At 36.6% G+C, this 23,106-nt stretch overlaps 2 protein-coding genes across 2 annotated transcripts in view; both read left to right on the top strand.

Moving 5' to 3' along the window:
• The window catches only part of LOC100376304 (replication protein A 70 kDa DNA-binding subunit-like), a 31,613-nt gene that overhangs the window by 2,916 nt on the left and 5,591 nt on the right, over positions 1 to 23,106 (top strand). Inside the window, exons 3-13 of the mRNA XM_085491116.1 lie at positions 1,361 to 1,445; positions 1,900 to 2,005; positions 2,885 to 2,985; positions 3,595 to 3,639; positions 8,823 to 8,958; positions 9,613 to 9,784; positions 10,743 to 10,941; positions 11,282 to 11,421; positions 16,143 to 16,291; positions 18,205 to 18,331; positions 18,505 to 18,567. Of these exons, the coding sequence (XP_085347242.1) occupies positions 1,361 to 1,445; positions 1,900 to 2,005; positions 2,885 to 2,985; positions 3,595 to 3,639; positions 8,823 to 8,958; positions 9,613 to 9,784; positions 10,743 to 10,941; positions 11,282 to 11,421; positions 16,143 to 16,291; positions 18,205 to 18,331; positions 18,505 to 18,567 (1,323 nt within the window). The remainder of the gene's footprint in view (positions 1 to 1,360; positions 1,446 to 1,899; positions 2,006 to 2,884; positions 2,986 to 3,594; positions 3,640 to 8,822; positions 8,959 to 9,612; positions 9,785 to 10,742; positions 10,942 to 11,281; positions 11,422 to 16,142; positions 16,292 to 18,204; positions 18,332 to 18,504; positions 18,568 to 23,106) is intronic.
• LOC102806226 (uncharacterized) lies at positions 4,531 to 7,490 on the top strand. Its single transcript, XM_085491462.1, has 3 exons — positions 4,531 to 5,098; positions 5,245 to 7,337; positions 7,440 to 7,490. Exons 1-3 carry the CDS (start codon positions 4,936 to 4,938, stop codon positions 7,488 to 7,490), a joined length of 2,307 nt encoding a protein of 768 aa, XP_085347588.1. The 5' UTR covers positions 4,531 to 4,935.

Genomic DNA, 23,106 nt, shown 5'->3' with positions numbered 1-23,106 from the left:
AGATGGAAGGGAAAGGTATATTAAGGGAAAAATTTTGTCCGGCGCTGTCGTTGTCGTCGTTAATAATTGTTATTGTGTGCATAATAACTTTACTAATTCTATTCCAAACTTCACCAAACTTGGTCACCTTATTCATCAGTATGAAGTCTTCCCTGAGTTTGAACAACAGATGTCCTGTATGATAATATCATGCAAAAATTGAGAAAATCTGATAAAATATTTTGACTGTTTCTACTTGACTGATCACTAGTGATACACATCAAAGGTCACTGATCTCAGTGGAAATATGCATTGTTGTATGTGTTCAATGAAGCAAATGATTTATCTTGTAATAATATCCTTGGTAATGTATCTCAGAATCCCATACTGGGTTTCAAAACCAACTCATGGAGAGAATGCACAGTCTGATACACATTTGCAAACCTACCAATAAAATCTTTACAGAAAACAAGATGTCAGAAAATCAATATAAGCACTCTTATGAACTGGGTGCCAAACTTTGATCAAGATCTGAAGGTAATAGAAAATATGTTTAGTTCAAAGTTATCAAATCAAAAACAATACATAAAAAATACATAAAAAGCAAAACATTTCATTCACATTTTAAAAAGAAAATTGTTCTAAAATATATGTATTCTGTATTTGACAAACAGTTCATTCGACAAATGAAAATTCACAGGAATATGTTTCAGCTATTAGAACAGAATGATAGAGTTTTTATAATACTGGTTTAAAAACGCACTTCAAAGATTGCAGTGTTTGAAGATGTAGATTCTCAGGAGGCAACAGTACTGTTGACTTCTCCCTCCACTGGATACCAACTAACTATTTAAGTTGATTTGCATACAAAGCAGAGCTTGCAACATGATAGCTATTCATAAAGGGTGTTTTTTTTTCTTTTCATATAATACAGTAGTCACACATTGAGGCAGTTCATATTTGTCAGTGAATCATTAATTTTGACAGACACCTGTACAAAATACTTGGACAAAAGTCAGCTAAGATTTTCTGTTATCTTGCATGTTTTATGAATCTATTCACGTCTAAATGCAGCACTTTTTTTTTTTGCGATGAGGCATTTGTTTTTATACTAAAATATCTGAATTACTTTGAATAAAGCTGGAAATTATGTCCCTTAAAATAATTAAACAAATAAGGCACCAATGTTTTTGTAAGATATTTACATCTTTAGAGGACATTCAGTAGACTGATTCCCCACTGTTGGTTCAACCCCAAAACTTGTTTGTATTCAAAATTAATTATGACAATGCATATTTATATTGAAACAAACTATGATAAAGGGAATTATATTATATAACAAAGGGCGAGGTCACCAGAGTTCAACTATGTTTTTTTTCAGGGATTAAAAAAGATTAGTTCAACAGTACAAAGCAGCACCGATAGATATCGCCTACTCTTGTCAGATGGACAGAGAAGTCATTCTGGTAAGTTTTCTGCTGAAGCCAAGTGGAAAATTGCATTTTCAGCTTTTCAACAAAAATTATAGCTCAAAACTGAATTTGACTTCAAAATAGATCACACAGTATATATAGGACATTGGCCATCACACAGTACTTTATTTTGTTAGTCTATGCACTGGCAGTCACACTCCTTCTAATTGTCGTACAGATAATTCATCGAGAGTCCGTTGGTAGGCATGTGATATCCAGATTCGACTTCTACCGAGCTGGACTACCAGTGATGGCAAACAGGGACTGTACATTGTCACTGTTTATATTTCGTTGCTCTTAGCAACCTTGTGATCACTAATTTTGAAGCCTGAATTGTTGTATGATGTGTGACTAATTGAAAAATATGTACATTCGTATAATATATAGTGGAAACAAACTAAGACTTTGTTTACTCCCTCTCATGTAATTATTTGGTTTTATATTTCAGCCATGTTGGCAACCCAGTTGAACAAAAAAGTAACAGATGGAGAGTTATCAGTGAGGAGTGTTATCCAGTTGAATAAATACATCTGTAATACTATAGCTGATAACAAGTGAGTCCCAAATAACCAACTTTAAATTTCTTAAAATTTTGTAAGTGTGACTCGTCTTGCCGAGACACTCGCGCAAACCCTGCTGGTGTACGCTGAAAGTACCTTGAGGTGAGAAATTCTTGTATGCTGTTTGCAAGGTTTACTTTTTTTGGCACTTACGGCTTGCCAGGGTTTCCATTCAATGTTGCTTAGTGGTCTATTGCTTTTGATGTGTTCATTGTACTAGGTACATGCTTGAAATCTCTTCGGCATGTTGGTCAGTCACAACAAATGTAACAAAAGTAAATCCCAGTTTTTCCAATATCTACTAAAAGTTTAATTGTCTGCTAATTTATTTAAAAATTGTTAACACATTTTGTAAAATAAACCAAAATCAGAACTATTTACTGTGTTTCTGTGATTCAGCACATTTGATAACATAAAATATTCCATGTTCAACATTTGCTTGGATGTGTAGCAGCTACTAATATTATGAGTTCCCTTGTATACCATGTATGAAGTTGGGAAAAAAAACAAGACAGAAAAACGTAAGGGGTTTGTGTTTCCTACTCAAAGGGCAACTCACTTCACATTAAATTTTGATTAAGAATAGTGCATTAGAAATGCCAGTATACTTGGTAATATCCTGTGATGCTGAAAACTTGATCACAGCCGAACTTACGTAAATACTGGATAATGTTCATCTTGTTTGCAAACAAATTATGACTGTGAATATTGTTGCATTTGATATATGGCATATATAGAATCAACAATACAACTTTAAGTGATCTGATCAAAGACTAACATCACCAAATGGTTAGTTGTATCTAGTTTGTACTATACCAGCCCGAAACTATCGCTGTTGAAAACAACATACCAAATTGTTCTTCTTTTTTGTAGACGAGTGATCATCATTTTAGAAGTTAATTTGATTGCTGGTCAGAATCAAGTCCAGGATAAGATTGGCAACCCAGTACCCATAGGCCAGCCAGCTCCACCAGGTTAGATTCATCATGTCATTGTTAACCCATGCCAGAACACATGCTTATAGATTACACTTAATTCATAGTCATAGTTTGATTTCATTCAAACTTGGCATGAAGTTTGTAACCTATTTTGATTCTTTTATACATATGCACCAACGGGTGGCCATTTCTACATCGAAAACGACCTCAACATGCAAAACTTAACATGTCCAACAATTTCGCAAGCATGCTGCTGAAACCTAATACAATAACAACATATATTGGCTTCCTGGGACATCTGAGACTTTGCATGAGTTCTGCATTTTAGTCACTGGCAGAGGAATGACTATTAATTTTGGTTCTGTGTTCTTGCATGCGCATGGGCTGATTTTTTTTCAATTTTTTTTTTTTTTTCAATTTGGGGAAATATGGCTGTTTAAAGGCCATTTTGAGCCTGGAATAGGCCTGTAATCAGTGTTTGGTGATGGCAAGGTCAAATGCAATCAAGCGTATCCAAGCCAGTGGCCATTTTTTCCTTTGTCCTATCTGTTTCACTGGGTCAAAAGTACTTTCTAAATGATTTTGAACTTGAAATGATTACTGAGCTTTACAACGTCAACAATATTTTGTTTTTTATTGCTGTAGCTCAACAAAATGGACAGGCACCACATAATGCACAAACAGGTCGAGGTAGGTTTGGTTATGTAATATTGCATATTTTTAGTAACTTAAGGTTGTATGCGCGGAAATGCACTTCGCATACGTTCTGCGCATTTGAAGCAGACTTTCAAGATGGCTGCCACAACAAACAAGTACGCTTCGCGATCGCCGAATGCACGTAAATTTAAAGGATTTTTGACCGAGAAAGAGAAGAGAAGAAGATTGGCAGATATCTAGGCGATCCGCCAACATAAGAAAGTTGCTGAAGTAGTTTTAGAATCAAATTCAGGTACGTACGTACGGTGTCAGTATACGACGTAAACTTTGGTTGAGTCGTCTGCAACTGTTATCCACAACTTGAATCAATATATTTTCGCATTTTATTTGTTTTTATGAACATCGGATTATGCTTATTTTGGGGGAAACAGTGTTTATTTTTTCCTAATTCCTGTTTACAGAAATTGTGATAAAAAAAATATTTGACAACGAAGTTTGTCTGTCGCGTCGTCTGCAGCTTTCATTATTTATGACGAGGTGCCTTCAACGCGAACTGGTAATTTTAACTTTACGTACAAAACCCTCAATTTGAGGGCATGATTGTCCTCACACTTCCATATAACCAAGGGGATACAATTTTAACTATGAATAAACAGCATGTTCAAATATTTTCTATATTTTGCTGTTTTGAAATCCATTTACTTATTTTCCTAGTGTTATAAATTTAGAGCATTGAAATTTCATCTGTTTACTCTTCAGAAAAAAATTAACATCTAACATGATGAACTTGCGGCTGTGTTAAGGAAATTAAAATTAAAATACTTGCATATTATAGTAGATACTTGAATTTTATTTTTTCTATTTGTTATTGCGTCAAATATTTTTGTTCTAAATACATTGTAATATATATTTTTGGACATTTTCTCCCAATAAATGTTTTTTCTGAAAATAAGCCATGACCTAAAAATTATTGTTATTTTTCACATTATCTGAATGTGAGAGAGTTTCTGTTTTGCCTATGGCTCCTTTGGAAATGATGATTTTGGAATAATGGTTTCTTTTTATTTCTGTAAATATTCATACATTTCTTATGAATAGCACAGATAGTATGTTAACATCTTACTGTTGTCAATATCTGTTAGCCAGTATAGTAGTGCAAATTGCATGAAATTTATTTACATGATGACTGTAATGATAATCTGATTTATCTTTACAGAAGTTACTTCAGAAAGTGCTATAAATTGGAATGTTGGACGCAGAATAATACAGCTGTCTGTTCTAGCTGAGGGATTAAAAGCCTGTGCTGTGTGTTGTGAACACCTTGTTCTGATGGATTGCCAGGAGGAGAGACGATATGGTCTTGGTAGTGTACTGTATATACCTTGCCAGAGATGTGGTGCTGTAAACCATGTGTATACCAGTTCGACACATAGGAATGCCAAATCAAACCAAGGATTACCTATATTTGATGTAAATACCAAATTAGCCACCGGTAAGATTTACAGGCAAACTAAGGATTCCTCTTAATTATTAACCTCTTATGGTTATATATTGGTGATCATACTTTTAGTAATGTAGGGCAGCAAGAACTAATCTTATAAAATGTTAATCTAAGTCGTTTCTTATTTCATAACATAGGAATGGTACACAGTGGAATGGGAGAGACTCATGTGAATAACTTCCTTGCCTCACTGAATATACCGAGTATACACCACAAGACATTAAAGAAAAGAGAAAGAGAAGCAGGTGTTGGTATTGAGAATGTTGCAAAACGACTGTGTGTTAAAGCTCTTACTGAAGAACAAAAACTTAGTTCACATGAAAATCAAGTTGATATTTCCTTTGATGGTGCATGGCAGGGCCGTGGCTCTGGCAAAGAATATAACAGTCTGTCAGGTCATGGTGCTGCTATAGGGGAAGCAACTGGTAAAATTATGGGATATGCTGTGCGTTCAAAGGGATGCAAAATTTGTGAAAATGGGGATATGAACACAAGAAAACATGACTGTCGTAAAAACTGGACAGGGAGTTCCAAAGCTATGGAAGGAGATATTGCTGTTGAAGTGGTAAAAACTATTTACAAAACTAGTGCTAAAACAGTATCTTTAACTATGGATGATGATACAACAACCATTCATAAACTAAGAACAGAAATTAACCAAGATATTGAAAAGAGACCAGATATGAACCACACCAAAAAAGGTCTAGGAAATATACTATATGAACTTTCAAAAACTCACAAAATGTTAACACCACATGTTATCAAGTATTTTCAAACATGTTTTTCCTATGCTGTTACTCAGAACAAAGGTAGGCCAGCTTTAATCAATAAAAACTTGCTTGCCATTGTTCCCCATGCATTTGGATCTCATGAATCGTGTGATCGTAAATGGTGTGGTTACCAACGTCAGCCAGATACTTACTGCCACAAACGTCTTCCATATGGTAAAGATCTTTCTGGGGTAGAATTGCGTAAAGATTTAAAATCTATTTTTGAAATTTATGCTGCATGTGCAAATAAACTTTCTCTTATGAGTTCAACACAAGCCAATGAAAGCTTTCATAATACTGTTGCTTCTAAAGCACCAAAAAACAGACATTACAGTAAATCAGAAAGTTTAAATATCCGCATTGCAGCAGCAGTTTCACAGAAAAATAGTGGATACACATATGTTTGTAGTGTTAACAAAGAAAATGGACTATCTCCTGGAATTGTTTCACAGGTGAGGGGAATAAAACTAGACAATAAAGCAAGAAAAAGAAAGATGCAGACAGAAAACAAAAAATACAAACTTAGACGTATACAATTAAAAGAGGAGCAAAACAAAAAATGTAATGCTACTGAGTTGAGAGAAGGTGACACATACAACACAAACATTGCAATTAGAAATGACATTGATATTACATGTATTCCTGAACCAGTTAATGCTCCTGTAAGTTTTCCAGTAAAAATACTTCAAGATTCTCCTGTTGTTGTATTTGATCTTGAAACAACATCATTAGGTATTGATTCCTCAATTTGTCAGATTGCTGCATCTTATGATGGTAAAATATTTGATGAGTATGTTGACCCCTGTCAGCCAATACATCCAGCAGCATCCAAAGTAACTGGGTTGACATATACATGTGGTAAACTGTTTCATAACTTTAATTTAGTACCAACATTATCACAGAAAGATGCTCTTGAGAGTTTTATAGAATGGATTCCATTAAATTCTGTGTTAGTTGCACATAACTGTAAGAATTTTGATGCTAGGATTCTGGTTAGTTCTGTGCAAAGATATGGTCTTTTAGACAAACTGAAACATAAACATTGCTGCTTTTCTGATACGCTCTCTGTATTTCGTGAAATTTTACCACCTCGATCATCTTACTCTGAAAAAAACCTGGTTAATGATTATTTACACACTGAATACAGTGCTCACAATGCAAAACATGATGTACATATGCTTCAACAATTGATTGGTAAATGTAATGTTGACATCAGCCATATTAGTAAACATAGCTTCTCTGTTGATTTTATTATAGAAGCTCTTGAATTTCTATTGTGTAAAAAGAAAAATCTGTCTTCTCTTAGTCAACTAATAAGTAAGAAGGTAATTACAAAGTGTATGGCTGAGAAAATAGCTGCTTCTGGTCTGGCTTTTTGTCACTTGAAATTGGCTTATAGCAGAGGAGGGATAGATGGATTGGTGAAATTGCTTAGTGAAGATTATTTTGGTCATCCACGGGTAACCAAACATAAAAAAACATTCTTGTCACTATCACAGTTTTTTGAAAAGAAGTAACTATATTTAAAACAATGATTAATGACTCTTGTGATATTTTTTTAGTTCACTAATCCATCCATTCGTTACATGACTTCTTTGAGAACACTAGACTGATATTTGGTATGTAAATGTCTCATAGGGTGAAAATGGGATTATTCATGCAATGTTGGCATATTTTCAGTAAAGAAAACACTTTTTTTTGTCCATTGATGGGTATTGTATCTAAATATATGTATTTATATCCAGATTTAAAAAAAATTAAATACATACAATTGTATATTAATAAAATGATAAAGCAAGTGTTGTATGATTTTAAAATATGTGAAATATTTAATTATATTAGTATTTATGGACCACTTTTATTTATTTATCGATATATGAATATTTAAAAAAACCGAACACAAAATAAATATTACTTACAACTAAACAATACTGATCTTTTTGTCACTTCATGTATGTAACACTAGTCATACTCTGCCTTGTATGTATGTTACACCACACCACACCCCTCCCCACCACCATACACACCTGTGCCCTAACTGAGAATACAATGCTTTCATCAGTATCCCTCAGAAGAAAATAATACTTCAGTGCATTAGTGGCTTGAATTTGAATTTCTATATTTCCAATGAAAGGTAAGAATATTCTCCCAAGCACCCAGCCAATATATATAAACTGTACTTCATATATAAAACAATATAATCTACTGATGTTGGATGTACATGACCATATTTGATGTACCCCGGTATGTATATTGACAAGGGCACTGGCAAAGGTCACGTAAATGATCCAACATGGCCACCAAGATTATTGAAACTGACAATTAAACTAATTTTTTCTCAAAAAGTAGTGCATTAGCATACCATTTTCAATGTATAATATGGAATAACTTCATAAGTACTCAACATATACACAATTTCAAGAGATTTCCGTGGATGAAATTTTTTGTAGGACAGTTTCTATGAATTTTTGTATCTAAAATACAAAACCAAATGAAGGAAACTATTGTTTTCTTTAAATAGGTAATTTCTTAAATTCATTAGAATTGAATTTAAATATGAACTCGTATTATGTGCTGATAGGATAAAACCAATTTCAGTAAAAATGTGGATTAAGACTGAGTATAAATGACAACTTAAGTTATTTATGAAAGCTACTTAAAAATGCTAACTCAGCATAATTGTGAGTTGTGTATCTTAAAAATTAGTACATTATCCCCATGTTTTTTTCTTTTCTATGAGTTTAGAGTAACATGTCCTGTACACCTGTAGTATTTTCCATGGTTTTTTTATTTTGTAGCATACATCCTTAATATAGAAATAATATCTGATAGTAATCAGATCAAATAATATATTTTATGAGAATGCCCCATAGTATATACACATACTGAAACAATGTACTCATTTTGTGACATGTTTATGAATAGTTATCATTGTTATCACATAGGTGGGTTGATGAGTAGTCGACCTACCACAACAATGCCGTACAATGCTGCCAATGAGATGCCAAAGATGCCAACCACACCAAGTGGAGGAATGTCTAAAGTCTTTCCTATTGCCAGTCTTACACCATACCAAAACAGGTAATCACGATTTACAAATTGTTTTAGCTAAAGTAATGATTAATTGGAAACGTTTTTCAAGGGAGATGGGGAAAGTAGTTGTCTAGTATAGCTTGCACACTTAAGTTGAGAAAGTTGGTCATACATCGCCTGACAGTGTGCACTGGTCTGGTCTATTATGTGAAGCCATGAAGTTATTGTCTTATAGCATTCTATTGTGTGTTTTAATAAAAAATAATATTTTTCAATTCCATAGAGCACTATGTTAAAGAAAAATTGCATTTTTTGACCCTATTTAAAACCCAACAATAAGTACCCCATCATTAACAATATATTATTTTTTCAGCCTATGTCACCTGGGTAAAATTTGAGATACGGTATAATATCTCTGGCATAGAAGCCTATGGTAAAACTGTCAAAATGGCCAGAACTTGTGGTAATACTGTCAAAATGGCCAGAACTTGTGGTAATACTGTCAAAATGGCCAGAACTTATGGTAATACCAGTATCCACTAAAAATACAAGCATAATTTTCTCAAATTAAGCTGGTGACCCCCAAGTCTATATCCTCATAATATCCAGAAGTACAGTTTATTGAAAAATGAACAAATTCTGGGCATTTGCATTCATGAAAAGGCTTCTACAATAATCAAAAATCTTTTTTTTCTTTCTTAGATGGACAATTAGAGCACGTGTAACTAATAAAGGCAACATTCGGCATTGGAACAATTCCCGGGGTGAAGGCTGTCTCTTCTCTATGGATTTAATCGATGACTCAGCAGAAATCAGAGCCACTGCCTTTAATGACCAATGTAAGAAATACTTTGATATGGTGCAAGTTGGTCAGGTAAATATGTCCAAAATTATCTGATACTGTTAGTACATGAATTATTTACTATTTTCGCTATTTATGTGAAATTCACTAAATTAAATTCATGTGAATCGGTAAAATAACATGAAAACTAATTGATTCCCTATCAACATCAAAATAGTGATGTGTACCAGATAGATTTATATGTGTCTGAATTAGAATAGTTTCCACTTGTGAACAGTAATTTTATTGTAATAGACCATTTTCTGTTGGCGGCGAGATCCTTCATTATGTGTGAAATCGAACGAAAAAACATGACAAACAAAGGTCACAGTGTCGTAGTGGCTTCCGAAACATCGTGTGGGGTTCGTCAAACGCAAACATTATTTTATTTCCCCGCTTAATAATGTGCTATACACATTTGATGATTAATTTCTATGAAGTAAGGATATCAAAGCGCAATATTCCCTTCTCAAGAATCGTCGTTCGATCTTTGTGACAGACGTTCGGTACGCGTTTTTCACGCAATATGCGAGATCCCGAGGTGAACGAAAAATCCTGCCTATTAGTTGAGCACTTACACGTTCTGTCATTTTGTCCAACCAGTTACCCAGATATTGAATGTCATTGAGGTTAACACGTTAATGAAAAGCATTTTATGACCATGGGTAGCACAACACTCAGATTTACTGACCTGTGCTGTAGATCACCATCAATTTTGACCGTAATTAGTAGCATGGTTCCACGTAGCTTTAGTGTTTCGCATGTCATATTTGTTTAAGTATATTTTGTAACAAGCGGTACTAAATTAAATAAAAATGAAACCTCAGGAGCAATCACTGAAACTTACGTAATGAACATGAATAGACGCATGGGTCGATATTACCATTGCATGTGTAATCACTAGATTGATAGTCAAATGTAATACATTAAAAATTACATTACTGTTTCTTTCACCTTCGTAATAACATGATTGATGTATTACTGTTATCAGGTTTATTTAATATCGCGAGGAACACTAAAGACTGCCAATAAACAATACACATCCATTAAAAATGACTACGAGATGTCATTTACCTCTGAGACAGTTGTCGAGTTGTGCAATGATGCCGAGGCAAGTGATGTTCCCACAGTACAGTTTGATTTCAAACAAATCGGCCAGCTCGAAGACATACCTAAAGACACAATGGTCGGTGAGTGTACAAATGTACTTCTAAGATTTGAAAAAATGAATATGTTCTTCCGATAACACTGCCCCACCTGAAATTGATTCAACCATAGAGGAAAAATATTGCAAAATCGCTCTATATAGCCATCTGCAGAGCCTATCAGGAAAGGGTACTCAGCACGTTAGCATAAAGTAAATGCTGCCAGAGATCAAAAAAAAATCTGGCCAACCTATTTTGGAAGAGTGCATTATCGGAACCAATTTTTTTTTTTTTTTGGTCTTATCAGAGATGCAGAGAAGAATTTATAGTAGCAGGGCAGGGCTACCATGTTTTAACTATGTTTTTGTATGTCATTCTCTCATAGACGTGATTGGAGTGTGTAAAAGTTTCAGTGACGTATCCACCATAGTAACACGCAGCACAAACAGAGAGCTGAGTAAAAGGGAACTACACTTGGTTGATGATTCAGAAAAAGTTGTCACTTTGACACTTTGGGGAACAGATGTAAGTTGTTTATCGCTTGATCATTTTTAACATATATAATATTTGTTTATATACAATCCCTGTTTGGAAAAAAAAAGGTCAAAAATGTACTGAATTGTGCTCCATATATGCTCAAAATACAGCGTGCATAAGATTTGTGATAAAATGCAATATTGTTGAGTGGCCGCCATTTTAGTTGTGAAATTGCCCTCAAAATCCAGCATTTCTGAACTCGGGAACAGAATCGCATGCCTTTCCATAACATTTTGTGGACTGTAATGAAATGTAATTTATGCAAATGAGCTAAAAATTTAAACATGAATAGTGTATGCATTATTAACCCTTTTCCGGTCAAGTCGGTGAAAAACCGCCGTCAATATGGGTATGCTAGAATTTCCCACTCCAGCTAGCTAACTGGTTAAGTCGTTGAAAAACGGCCTGTTATTTAGGTTGCTCAGACGGGCAAGCGTTTATAATACGTTGTACGGAACCTGATATTTTACACTTGCGAAATTATGGAGGGAGAGAATTTGTTTTCGATTACGCCAAGTCAAATAAATTAACCAAGTAATAAAGAATGTAATTCTATACTCTTGTCTGCTCATTTCACTATTTTACCGTCACAACGCGACGTTTGCGACGACGTAAAAAAACCGCCCTGACCACATTGCAAACTGCAGCATTACAACCGTATTTGAACGACACGATTCACGGTTATAACGGTAGTAACGTATTTTGACCAGCTTGGCAAATAGTCCCGGCACTTAGAATGAATAGCATAACGGATTCCAGCGGCTGAGCTTGGAATGTCGGCAATCACCAACGTAAAATGACCGGGACAGCTGGTGGGAAATATTAAAGTCCACGTGATTTCACCGTCTGAGCTAGCATATGCAATTTTATGTGTATGCAAATTGTAACCAATCTGTGTTCGAAAAAATAACATATTTATTTACATAACAATAAATATTCAAATTGTGGGGAGATGCAGTGTTGTGGACATCTGGTCGTTCAGTATAAATATGGCCGAAGAAAGTGAGATAAAGCCCAGACTCGCTGTGTGCCTCCTTTCCGACACATACGTTAATATGCCGTCCTATACAGATAGAAAGTGTTTTATGAAGGCAAGAAGGAAACTGAAGAAAACGCGTCAATCGTGCAGTGGCACGGGGAGTGATAAGTTTGACATTGACACGACAGATTTTTCACCAGCAAAGCGTGGAAAAAGAAAGAAATCCAAAGCAAAGGAAACATTTGACGTCGGTGAGTTACCAGCCGAGCGTACCACGGACACCAGTGATAATAGTTCACTCAAGAAAAGGCGTAAAAAGAATAAGAACAAACGCAAGTCGGAGACTGTCTCCTCTGTCAATGAACATGCGATTACAGAAGAAAACCGTTTGAAGGACTGCAGGGGCAAACCAGGAGGCAAACGTAAATCGAAGACGAACCGTAAAGTGGTTGAATCGCCAGCTGCCGACAAAGCAGATGCCGAAGAAACGGAAGTTGGTCACGCTGAAATACAACGTGTCGTCGAAGATGTGATACAATTTTTGCAAGACAATGTTTGCGATTCGGAACCGTCGACATCCGCCACAACTGCCAACGCAGAAAAGCAGGGGCCTGAACATATCGACCCAGCGAGTACGCAACAAAACGTCGATGTCACCAAAGAAATGGTACAAGAAAATGTATGCGGTACAGAACAATCAACACTTGCGAGTTTCCCCGAAAAACAAACTATTAAAAAACGTGTTGTGTATGCACACGCATCGCCAATGGACACGCGTGATGATGAACTTGTATTGGACGAAAAAACGGGTGAGCTACGACACAAAATACCAGATGATTTCATAGTTGCAACTGACGACGATACAGATTCAGAAATCGATGAAGATCGTGCTGAGAATGACGATTTTTTAGAGCAACGTTACCCACCTGTACTCGATAGCGACATTGAAATTGAATCCGACACAGAAATTGGTGCTACATTCGATTATGTTGCCTCCGGCACTGGTGAATGGAGAATGGCCACGGAGGAAGACGGCGATATATTTACTATTCCAGTTTTTGAACTCGAACCTGGACCAACTTTCGAACTGCCTTCATATGCTCCTGAGGTGGAATATTTCTACAAATTTATCCCACCAGAACTGATAGAACTGGCTTCTACCGAGACTAATAAATACGCCAAATATCATCAAAAATGCATTGCAAAAAAATTAAATGCCCGCTGGCGTAATACAAATTTCATTGAAATGCAAGCATTCTTTGGTGTGATGATATGTATGGGTGTTGATCACAAATCAGCAATCGACGATTATTGGTCGAGTGACCCCTTTCTGCAGAACATGGGAATTGCATCAGTAATGACTCGGGCCAGATTTCAAATGCTAATGCGTTATTTTCATTTAGCTGATCCAGTAAATGACCCACGGCGGGATCCTGACATTGAACGTCGTCGTCAACGATCAGAGGCCGACCCGTTGTATAAAATCAACCCGTGGCTGAAACCCGTACTCGAAAATTGTCGGCGATACTACCAGATGGGACAGGAAATTTCGATTGATGAGGGTATGATTAGATTCAAGGGACGGTCCAAGTTTAAGCAGAGATTGCCCCACAAACCCGACCGTGATGGCTTCAAAATATGGCAGGTGTGCGACTCGACAACGTCTTACATTGCAAACTTTGAACCATATTTGGGGGTGAAATATAAAACTACAATTGAGGGGAGAAAGAAAGAAACTGGGACAATCAAGAAGACAACACACCGGTTGCTACAGCCCTTCACAGAAAAAAACCATATTCTTTTCTGTGATTCGCTTTTTACGTCAGTTAACACAGCCCTTGAATTACAAGACAAGAAAGTGTACATGGTCGGTAGTTTTAGCAGACGAAATCGGAAAACCATGCCGCCGCAATTAATTCCTGAAGCTGAAGCTGAAATTGAAAATTGGTGAAATGAAAGCAGCAACTAGACCGGACGACACTATCAATATTACTGCATACCAGGATGACAGCGCGCAAATATTGATTTTAAATACAGTCTATCCCCCACTGGCTACGTCGGCAGAAGCAGTAGATGACGAGAGACACGTGCCTGTATTGTTACAATGTTACAGACATCACATGGGTGGCGTGGATCGTTCTAACCAAAGGCGAAAATACTATCACACGGGCAGAAAAAACAATCGTTGGTGGATCTACATGGCCTGTTACCTCATAGATGTTGCATTGGTCAATGCTTATGAATGTTTCAAGGCATTGAATCGCACGACTAAAGTAACACACAAATTCTTCAATATCCGCACAGGTAAACAACTGATTGGTGGACACTCGAGTAGAATTCAAAAATCCATAAGAGAAGTTGGCTCTCTTCCAAGTAACACGTCATTTATTCGTAGTGAAAACATGGATTCGCACGAAATATGCAGACTATCCGGGCGTCAAAAATCGTGTAAGCAGTGCAGCAAGGACGGGAGAAAAACTGCGAGTGGCCGATTATCAGAAACATCAAAAGGATGCCCAATTTGTAAAGTTCACCTTCACGCGAGCGAATGTTTCGCTGCTTTTCATCACAACATGGCACTGAGGGGAAAACGCACCGTGGGAACACAAACACGAAGTACAGAAGAGCAGCCCTCGACATCAGGCAGACGCATGGGAGCAGCCCGCCGGGGTGGACGACTAAGAAAGGCGTACAACAAATAAATTTGGGACTTATTACAGCGTCACGAACTGTACAATAGTTTGAGTTGGTGAAAATACGTTATCGTTAATTTAGTTTCATGCTCAGTCGGTATTTATACGTTTTAATGTCAGGATAGTTCATCGGGTCTAGTCGGTGGAAATACGTTTCTGCGTGAGTATATATACACGCCAAGTCCCTGCAGTTACGTTCTCGCTAGTTCGTTTTATTTCAAGTCGTTAAATATACGTTGAAATATTTAGTTGGTTAATGTGGTCATGTCGGTGAATATACGTTACCGTGTGAAGGTAACCCCGATCAAGACGTTGCAGTTACGTTCTCGTTCGTTTCAGTCTCAGTTTGAGTCGTTAAATATACGTTGTAAGTGTGGACTTACTCATACGGTCAAGTCGGTTAATATACGTTAGAGCTTGAATATAACATCAGTTAAGTCACGGAAAGTACGTTGTAATATGTTACACATGTAGTTCAAGTCGTTGAATATACGTTGCAATTTGAAATGTACGCTAACGGGTCGAGTACGTCAAACACGTTTTCCCCCGTACATGTCCCAAATATCCCCATACTCACGCGTTTTTTTTCTTCTTACTTCGAACTTGCATTCATGTAGTGACCTTGTACTTGCTTGTAATGTGTTTTCAATTAAGCAATATTTATTTCAATGTTTAACACGTGTTTATTGAGACTGTACAAAGGGCAAAACATCGTTACTTAACGACAGTAAAAAATGTGTATTGAAATAAAACGGTGATTTTTTTTATACGAGAAATTGTTGTCCATGGTGGTAATGAAGTGTGTATGCAAACAGATTGCAAAAAATGTGAAAACTGTGGTCGATACAGTCTGTTAACTATGGCCTATTTTTGCAAAAATGTCTGGCAGGATAGCATGCTCAGATGCTGGCTACTGGAGTGCATTGAATCATGACCGTTTTTCAACGACTTAACCTGATAGCGTGAAACTCCCCTGACCGGAAAAGGGTTAAACTTGCATGCTTCGATTTTTTGAAAGAAATGTTTTTTGTTAACAGGCTGAAAAATTTGATGGCAGTGGTTTTCCAGTCATCGCAGTAAAAGGTGCAAGATTGTCTGACTTTGGCGGCCGTTCGTTGTCTGTGTTACAAAGTAGTGTGCTCAATATCAACCCTGATATACCCAGAGCCCATCATTTAAAAGGATGGTAAGTAGACCAAGGGATCAGTATTGAATATCAACCTTGATATACCCAGAGCCCATCATTTAAAGGGATGGTCAGTAGACCAAGGGATCAGTATGGAATATCAACCTTGATATACCCAGAGCCTATTATTTAAAGGGATGGTAAGTAGACCAAGGGATCAGTATTGAATATCAACCCTGATATACCCAGAGCCCATCATTTAAAGAGATGGTCAGTAGACCAAGGGATCAGTATTGAATATCAACCTTGATATACCCAGAGCCCATCATTTAAAGTGATGGTAAGTAGACCAAGGGATCAGTATTGAATATCAACCTTGATATACCCAGAGCCTATCATTTAAAGGGATGGTAAGTAGACCAAGGGATCAGTATTGAATATCAACCTTGATATACCCAGAGCCCATCATTTAAAGGGATGGTAAGTAGACCAAGGGATCAGTATGGAATATCAACCTTGATATACCCAGAGCCCATCATTTAAAGGGATGGTAAGTAGACCAAGGGATCAGTATGGAATATCAACCTTGATATACCCAGAGCCCATCATTTAAAGTGATGGTAAGTAGACCAAGGGATCAGTATGGAATATCAACCTTGATATACCCAGAGCCCATCATTTAAAGGGATGGTAAGTAGACCAAGGGATCAGTATTGAATATCAACCTTGATATACCCAGAGCCCATCATTTAAAGTGATGGTAAGTAGACCAAGGGATCAGTATGGAATATCAACCTTGATATACCCAGAGCCTATCATTTAAAGGGATGGTAAGAAGACCAAGGGATCAGTATTGAATATCAACCCTGATATACCCAGAGCCCTTCATTTAAAGGGATGGTAAGTAGACCAAAGGATCAGTAGTGAATATCAACCTTGATATACCCAGAGCCCATCATTTAAAGGGATGGTAAGTAGACCAAGGGATCAGTATTCAATATCAACCTTGATATACCCAGAGCCCATCATTTAAAGGGATAGTGAGTAGACCAAGGGATCAGTATTGAATATCAACCCTGATATACCCAGAGCCCCATCATTTAAAGGGATGGTAAGTAGACCAAGGGATCAGTGTGGAATATCAACCTTGATATACCCAGAGCCCATCATTTAAAGGGATGGTAAGTAGACCAAGGGATCAGTATTGAATATCAACCTTGATATACCCAGAGCCCATCATTTAAAGGGATGGTAAGTAGACCAAGGGATCAGTAGTGAATATCAACCCTGATATACCCAGAGCCCATCATTTAAAGGGATGGTTAGTAGACCAAGGGATCAGTATTGAATATCAACTCTGATATACCCAGAGCCCATCATTTAAAGGGATGGTAAGTAGACCAAGGGATCAGTATTGAATATCAACCTTGATATACCCAGAGCCCATCATTTAAAGGGATGGTAAGTAGACCAAGGGATCAGTATTGAATATCAACCTTGATATACCCAGAGCCCATCATTTAAAGGGATGGTAAGAAGACCAAGGGATCAGTATGGAATATCAACTTTGATAGATTCGTGTTCTGCTGAACAACTATTAATTCAATTTAGTATTGACTGTGAATTTCTATATAGCTAACACGATTCTGGATTGTGAGAACAAGAACCTTCAGCAATTGTCCTGCATCTTGGGCAACATTTCATGACGTACAAGTTGTCTGTGTGATATATCGGACCCGAGAAGGTTTTGTATACCTTAGACCCACTCACACCATCCACTGGTCTATGCTTAATCACAAAATAAATTGTGAAAATTCAGGCAAATAAATAAATTTGGGGAAGGGAATTTCCCAGAACGTAGTGTCAATCTCAGATCACGGTAAGTGGGAGTGTGTTTTCTTTCATGCATTTTGATTACAGTTTCATTATTGCTTCAAGTAAAATATTAAATTTGTTTCTCTTGTATTTGTTAGGTATGATGGTGAAGGAAATTGTAAAACAATTACGTCAATCTCTGAGCAAAGAACTGGAGGTGGTGGAGGTACAAATTGGAAAAACTTTATTGAAGTCAAAAAACAAGGTCTGGGAAGTGGAGAAAAGGTATGATTCTTCCTTTGCTTTAAGTCATTTTTTTCCCTTCCAACATATTTTTGTGCAGTCTGTGCTGACATCACTGCCAAGTCAAAATACCCTTCATGACGTTTGTACTACTTTTCCTGTTTATTAAATCGTAAACTATGATGAAACTAACATTATGTCACCTTTCCTAACAGCCGGACTACTTTTCATGCAAAGCCACTGTGATATTCATCAAAAAAGATAACTGTATGTACAAAGTAAGTTACTTTTCTTTTTTTCATTGGTATACACCAGTTTGCCCGCAGAATTCCTTAATTGTTGGGGAAGCATTTTTTGTAACCAAACTGACTGATTCAATCTGAATTCTATTTTGTGCTGTGTGGTATGTACCGTGTTCATCTCGTGGGTTTGATAATCTCTGCTAAAATGTGTAGTAAAGTGGTTTGCATGTTCTCATTGCATCATGAAAGGTTGCCTGTTTGATTCCCTCAAACTAGTATTGGGTTAAGGTAGCGAGATAGTTTTTTGGCATGGAAAATGTAAACATCTATAATCGGAGTAAATTTTACAAGAACCTATACAATCTATATATGTTTGGAAAGCCCTTGACTTGTACTTTTCTATTATTAATATTTTGTGAACACTGTGTTTGTTTTAGCGTCACGTGATTCTGAAAATCGGCGCGGCTGATAATTAACTAACGTGAATACATTTTTAAATGTCAACTCTACGGTCATGCATGCGGCCAAAAACTTTACACTGTTTTGAAGCAAAGGTCATGAAGTTTAAATCCGTATTTCTATTTTTTAAATTAAGTTTTTTTTTCCTCTCCGAAAATGGAAAATTTCAAGCACGTTTTTTGGTGTTGAAGTTAGTGTATACCGGTGGTTTGCGCGAGGTTTGTGAAAATACGCGATAGAATTTCGCAAAAATGTAAATACGGATACGAAGCCAACATATTCGAGAGTACGGAAAGCCAAACGGCGACATCGTAGCGCTACTCACTGAAACGCCATTTAAAATTAGGTCAACGGCAATTGCCAGAAATCGAACACCGAGAAATCGGCACTTTTATGATTTTAAACTTCAATCAAGGTTAACTCCCGTTTTAGCAGCAACAATTATATAGGTTGGCAGTAAATAAATTACCTTGATTCGACATTTATGTCTGTGAAAAAACTGTATTTTTGGAGTTTTGACACGGTCTGTGCTGATAAAGAACGGTGACGTCATTCATTACAGCTGGGATTATGCAAAGTGGGCGGTTCTGTTTGCAGGTAGCAAACAACACAAATACTACACTGGGCAGTTGAAGTGTTTGTCAACATAGCGTATTTATGTTTGGGCCGTTTTATTTGCAAACTTATTTTCTTGAGTATTCCACAAGTTTCAAAGTCTTTTAGAGACACAAGAACACTTTCCGACAATAATTATCAGACTCCCGCGAGCAAACTTAAGCAGATTACGGTAGAATAAGAAAATGGAATGACGGCTGTGGGGTAAGTTTTTTTATGTGTGGAATTGGAAGAAATGCAGAGTAAATTTTCAACACGAAAATATTGTAAATCATCATCCGACGAGACCGTTTTTGTTGGACTTGTTATTTTCAGGAGGGACCTTTTGTAGTGTTCGTGCAAGTTTAGTTTTCATTTTACCTGAATAAGCCTAAAGCGATTTTCAGACAAATTCGAAGGAAACACTGCCCCTCCTCACCAAAGTGTTCGTCTTACAGCACATTTACATGCACTCTTTTTGCAGGTACGTCGGACTTTGGTTTGATTTTATTTTAAGATAGTAACAACCACCATCAGCTAAATTCAAGTCCATTATGTTCGCAAATAATTGTGCTGCATCAAGTTTTAAACTTGCCACTTTATCGTGAAGATTCTGGCGATCTCGGCAAAGGAAGCTACCGTAGTGTGGCTCCCCAACAGCAAGTATATTGCGGATAACTCTTTTTTTCTCATGATGATAACAGTGATCAATCACTGTCAACAGACTGTAATATTTGTTTCAATTGACGACTCTTTCAACGTAATTCGACCAATGAAAATGCAGTGTTCTAAAATATTGACAGACACTAAACAACCCCATGTGGTTTCTTGTTATGGCTATGACGGGGCTTCAAAGTGTCTTTTTGTCGTCTTTTTGTTGCTTTAACCGGACTTTTCTGGTCTGTCTATAATTCACACTTACGCATTGAATACGTCGTACTATCTTAGGAAACATCCTTTACCATTGTGAGTACCGCCGTTGAGGAAACGAAAACTGCTGTGAATGACGGTGGAGTCAATGAAAGTAAATTACGGAACAGCAAACTTCAAGAGGTGTTAGCTGGGGAAGCTAACTGTGGAGAAGATGACGAATTTGACTTTTTAAACGAAGACAGTTTGAAGGTGAAGATATCACAGATGCCCTTCAAGTATTTGTGAATGACGCTGACGAATCCGACGTTGGGGGCTTTTAGTTTTACAGCCAAAACAAAGTCAGCTTGGACTTTCAGTTGCGAGACGTGACCCAAAAAAAAACGCAGCGAGTGATACATTTCGAAGACAAAAATACAAAACAATCGCAATCAAAGACGCCGACCACGCGCGTTAGAAATAAATAGAACACGCTGTTTCACTGGCTTCTTTCACTCACGCAATATAATTATGCTATTTCCAAACGCTTATATTGATCACTGTAATAGTGGATATATTCAAACCAGCCATCAAATTAAAAATTCGGATCTCGTTGAATGTCAATCAACACGGAACTCGGTAAGGGTCAAGGCCCCCTGATCTGATCCTAAAAAGCATATAATGTATCAAACAGAAATAAAAAAAATAAAAAATCTCCAACTGTGACATTGTACTTTTATTTTGACAACAGATTTGTTAAAATAACATTTAGAACATAAATTTGTCTTCCCAAAATATTTTTAAAAAAATCTTAAAAAATACCAAACTGCCGTTAAACGGCCCGGGCGAATTTATGGCAAAATCCGGTAACATGTGATACACTCATGTACTATTTTGTTTATACAAAATTTGTTGTTTCGAAAGTGTTTTTTGTTTTTGTTTTTGCTGTACAGCTTCCTCCTCTTGAAACGAAGCAGTGCACACATCTTATCAGCTGTGTGTAATCTACAAACAGATATCTTATCAGTTGTTTGGAAATAGCTTAGCCCCAGTTCAGTTATGTTTGTTAACCATGAATATTAATGAGAAGCACTCATGGGGTGTACACTGGATAAACAAAAAACTTGGGTATTTGTTTGCACACAAGGAAAAAAACAGTTTACTTGTACAAGATATTATTTTTTCAATAAAATAAATACACTAATGTATGTGGCATGCCTTATGGAGCTATGCTTGTGATTTTCAAAAAAAAATGTGAAAAGTGCCCAAAAAACTATTCCGCTACCTGACTTAAAGTGTCTGTGAAATGGCTGCTATTTTCACGCCTAAAATTATCCATTGATACATAAATACTATTATTTTTTATGTTTCTAAGCATGAATTATTTTTTTTAAGTGAAAAAATGTGTTTTAAACTCAATCTACAGCAACTTTATTTTTGTGTATTTTAAAACGAGGCTCCTCATTAGCTTCTTATTTGCATACAGAAGGGGAAGTCGCATGGCAGCTTGCATTGCCGATACGTGTAAATAAGGCAAATTTCTTCTGCAGTTTTCTCGTCTTTGACTAAATTTTCACTTATGTACTTGTTCGTCGAGGAGGAATGGACCATACTGAACACACAGTATCAATTTTTGTTGCATGGGGTTGAGTTAGATGCGAAATATGTTCGTTCTGGTGTAGCTGGTCACCGTGATCGTCAGCGGCGCACGTTTGTACACTGTCGCTGGACAAAATAGAATTTGACGTCGGAATTATCTCGTTATTTAGCAAGTTACTAGGCACGTCACTACACTGTTTTATTTCATCGATCGTCTGAGTAAAACTTTCAAAATTAAAATAAAAGAGAACATATTTTGACATTCTAAACATTAGACTATAGTGATCACTATAAAATAATTTTAAAAAACGACAAATCATAGTTACTAAATAAATGACAGCCGCGTGGAAATAAATTGAAATTTTGTTGAAATAGGTGAACGCGTTGGGTCACGACGAGGGTAAGTGCGTTAAAAGCGGCGTTTAATTGGATAACAAAAATAACCGAGATCGACACACATACAGATAAATTCAGAGTGAATTCGAGTAAGCGTATTCCATGGCGTGATTGTCATAATTATAACATCATATTAAAACTTTATTTGGTGGAAACACATTGACCAAAGCCGGATTCTTATTTCAGAAATTATTACGCAGATCAAGCTGCAAGCATGGAGGTAAAAAAGAACAGAGGTGTGAATTTAGACATTCAACACCAACCACCAGACAATTCAGAAACTTTTAGCCTTCGAAAATGAAAACAATTAGCAGTGTGTAAGGGCTGAGTAATTTCCTGTTTGTCAGACGCTTCGTTTTCGCGTCACTGTCAAAATTATTGCTACCTTTTACTTAACAGGAACTAAATGGTCTCTATAAAACAATAATCAGGATCGCAAAAAAGTCAACTCATTTAAAACACTTGCCGGACGTCTCTCTCTCTTCTGAAATCCGCCTCGGTGATCATGGTCCGGAATCTATTTCTTTCAAAAGTGTTTGTCGGCGTTTCTCTTTAAACCTAGTTTTTTTTTCATGGACGAGGACAGTTTTTCCAAAAAAAGAATCTGAGGCTAAGTGGCTTTCGTCCACTGATGTCGCACATTCGGATCGATTAGAAACGTGTGAATACTTACACTAT

The sequence above is a fragment of the Saccoglossus kowalevskii genome, chromosome 16, assembly GCF_978046115.1.
Source record: "Saccoglossus kowalevskii chromosome 16, keSacKowa6.1, whole genome shotgun sequence".
In the NCBI taxonomy this organism is placed as follows: domain Eukaryota; kingdom Metazoa; phylum Hemichordata; class Enteropneusta; family Harrimaniidae; genus Saccoglossus; species Saccoglossus kowalevskii.
The sequence above is the reverse complement of the archived record's forward strand: the minus strand, read 5'-3'. Positions and strand labels throughout refer to the sequence as shown.

Bases quoted from the DNA above. Each gene is read 5' to 3' on its own strand.
- LOC102806226 (XM_085491462.1), top strand. From the start codon at position 4,936: ATGGATTGCCAGGAGGAGAGACGATATGGTCTTGGTAGTGTACTGTAT. The intron at 5,099-5,244 runs GTAAGATTTACA...TTCATAACATAG, and splicing joins AAATACCAAATTAGCCACCG to GAATGGTACACAGTGGAATG. The intron at 7,338-7,439 runs GTAACCAAACAT...ATATTTTTTTAG, and splicing joins ATTATTTTGGTCATCCACGG to TTCACTAATCCATCCATTCG.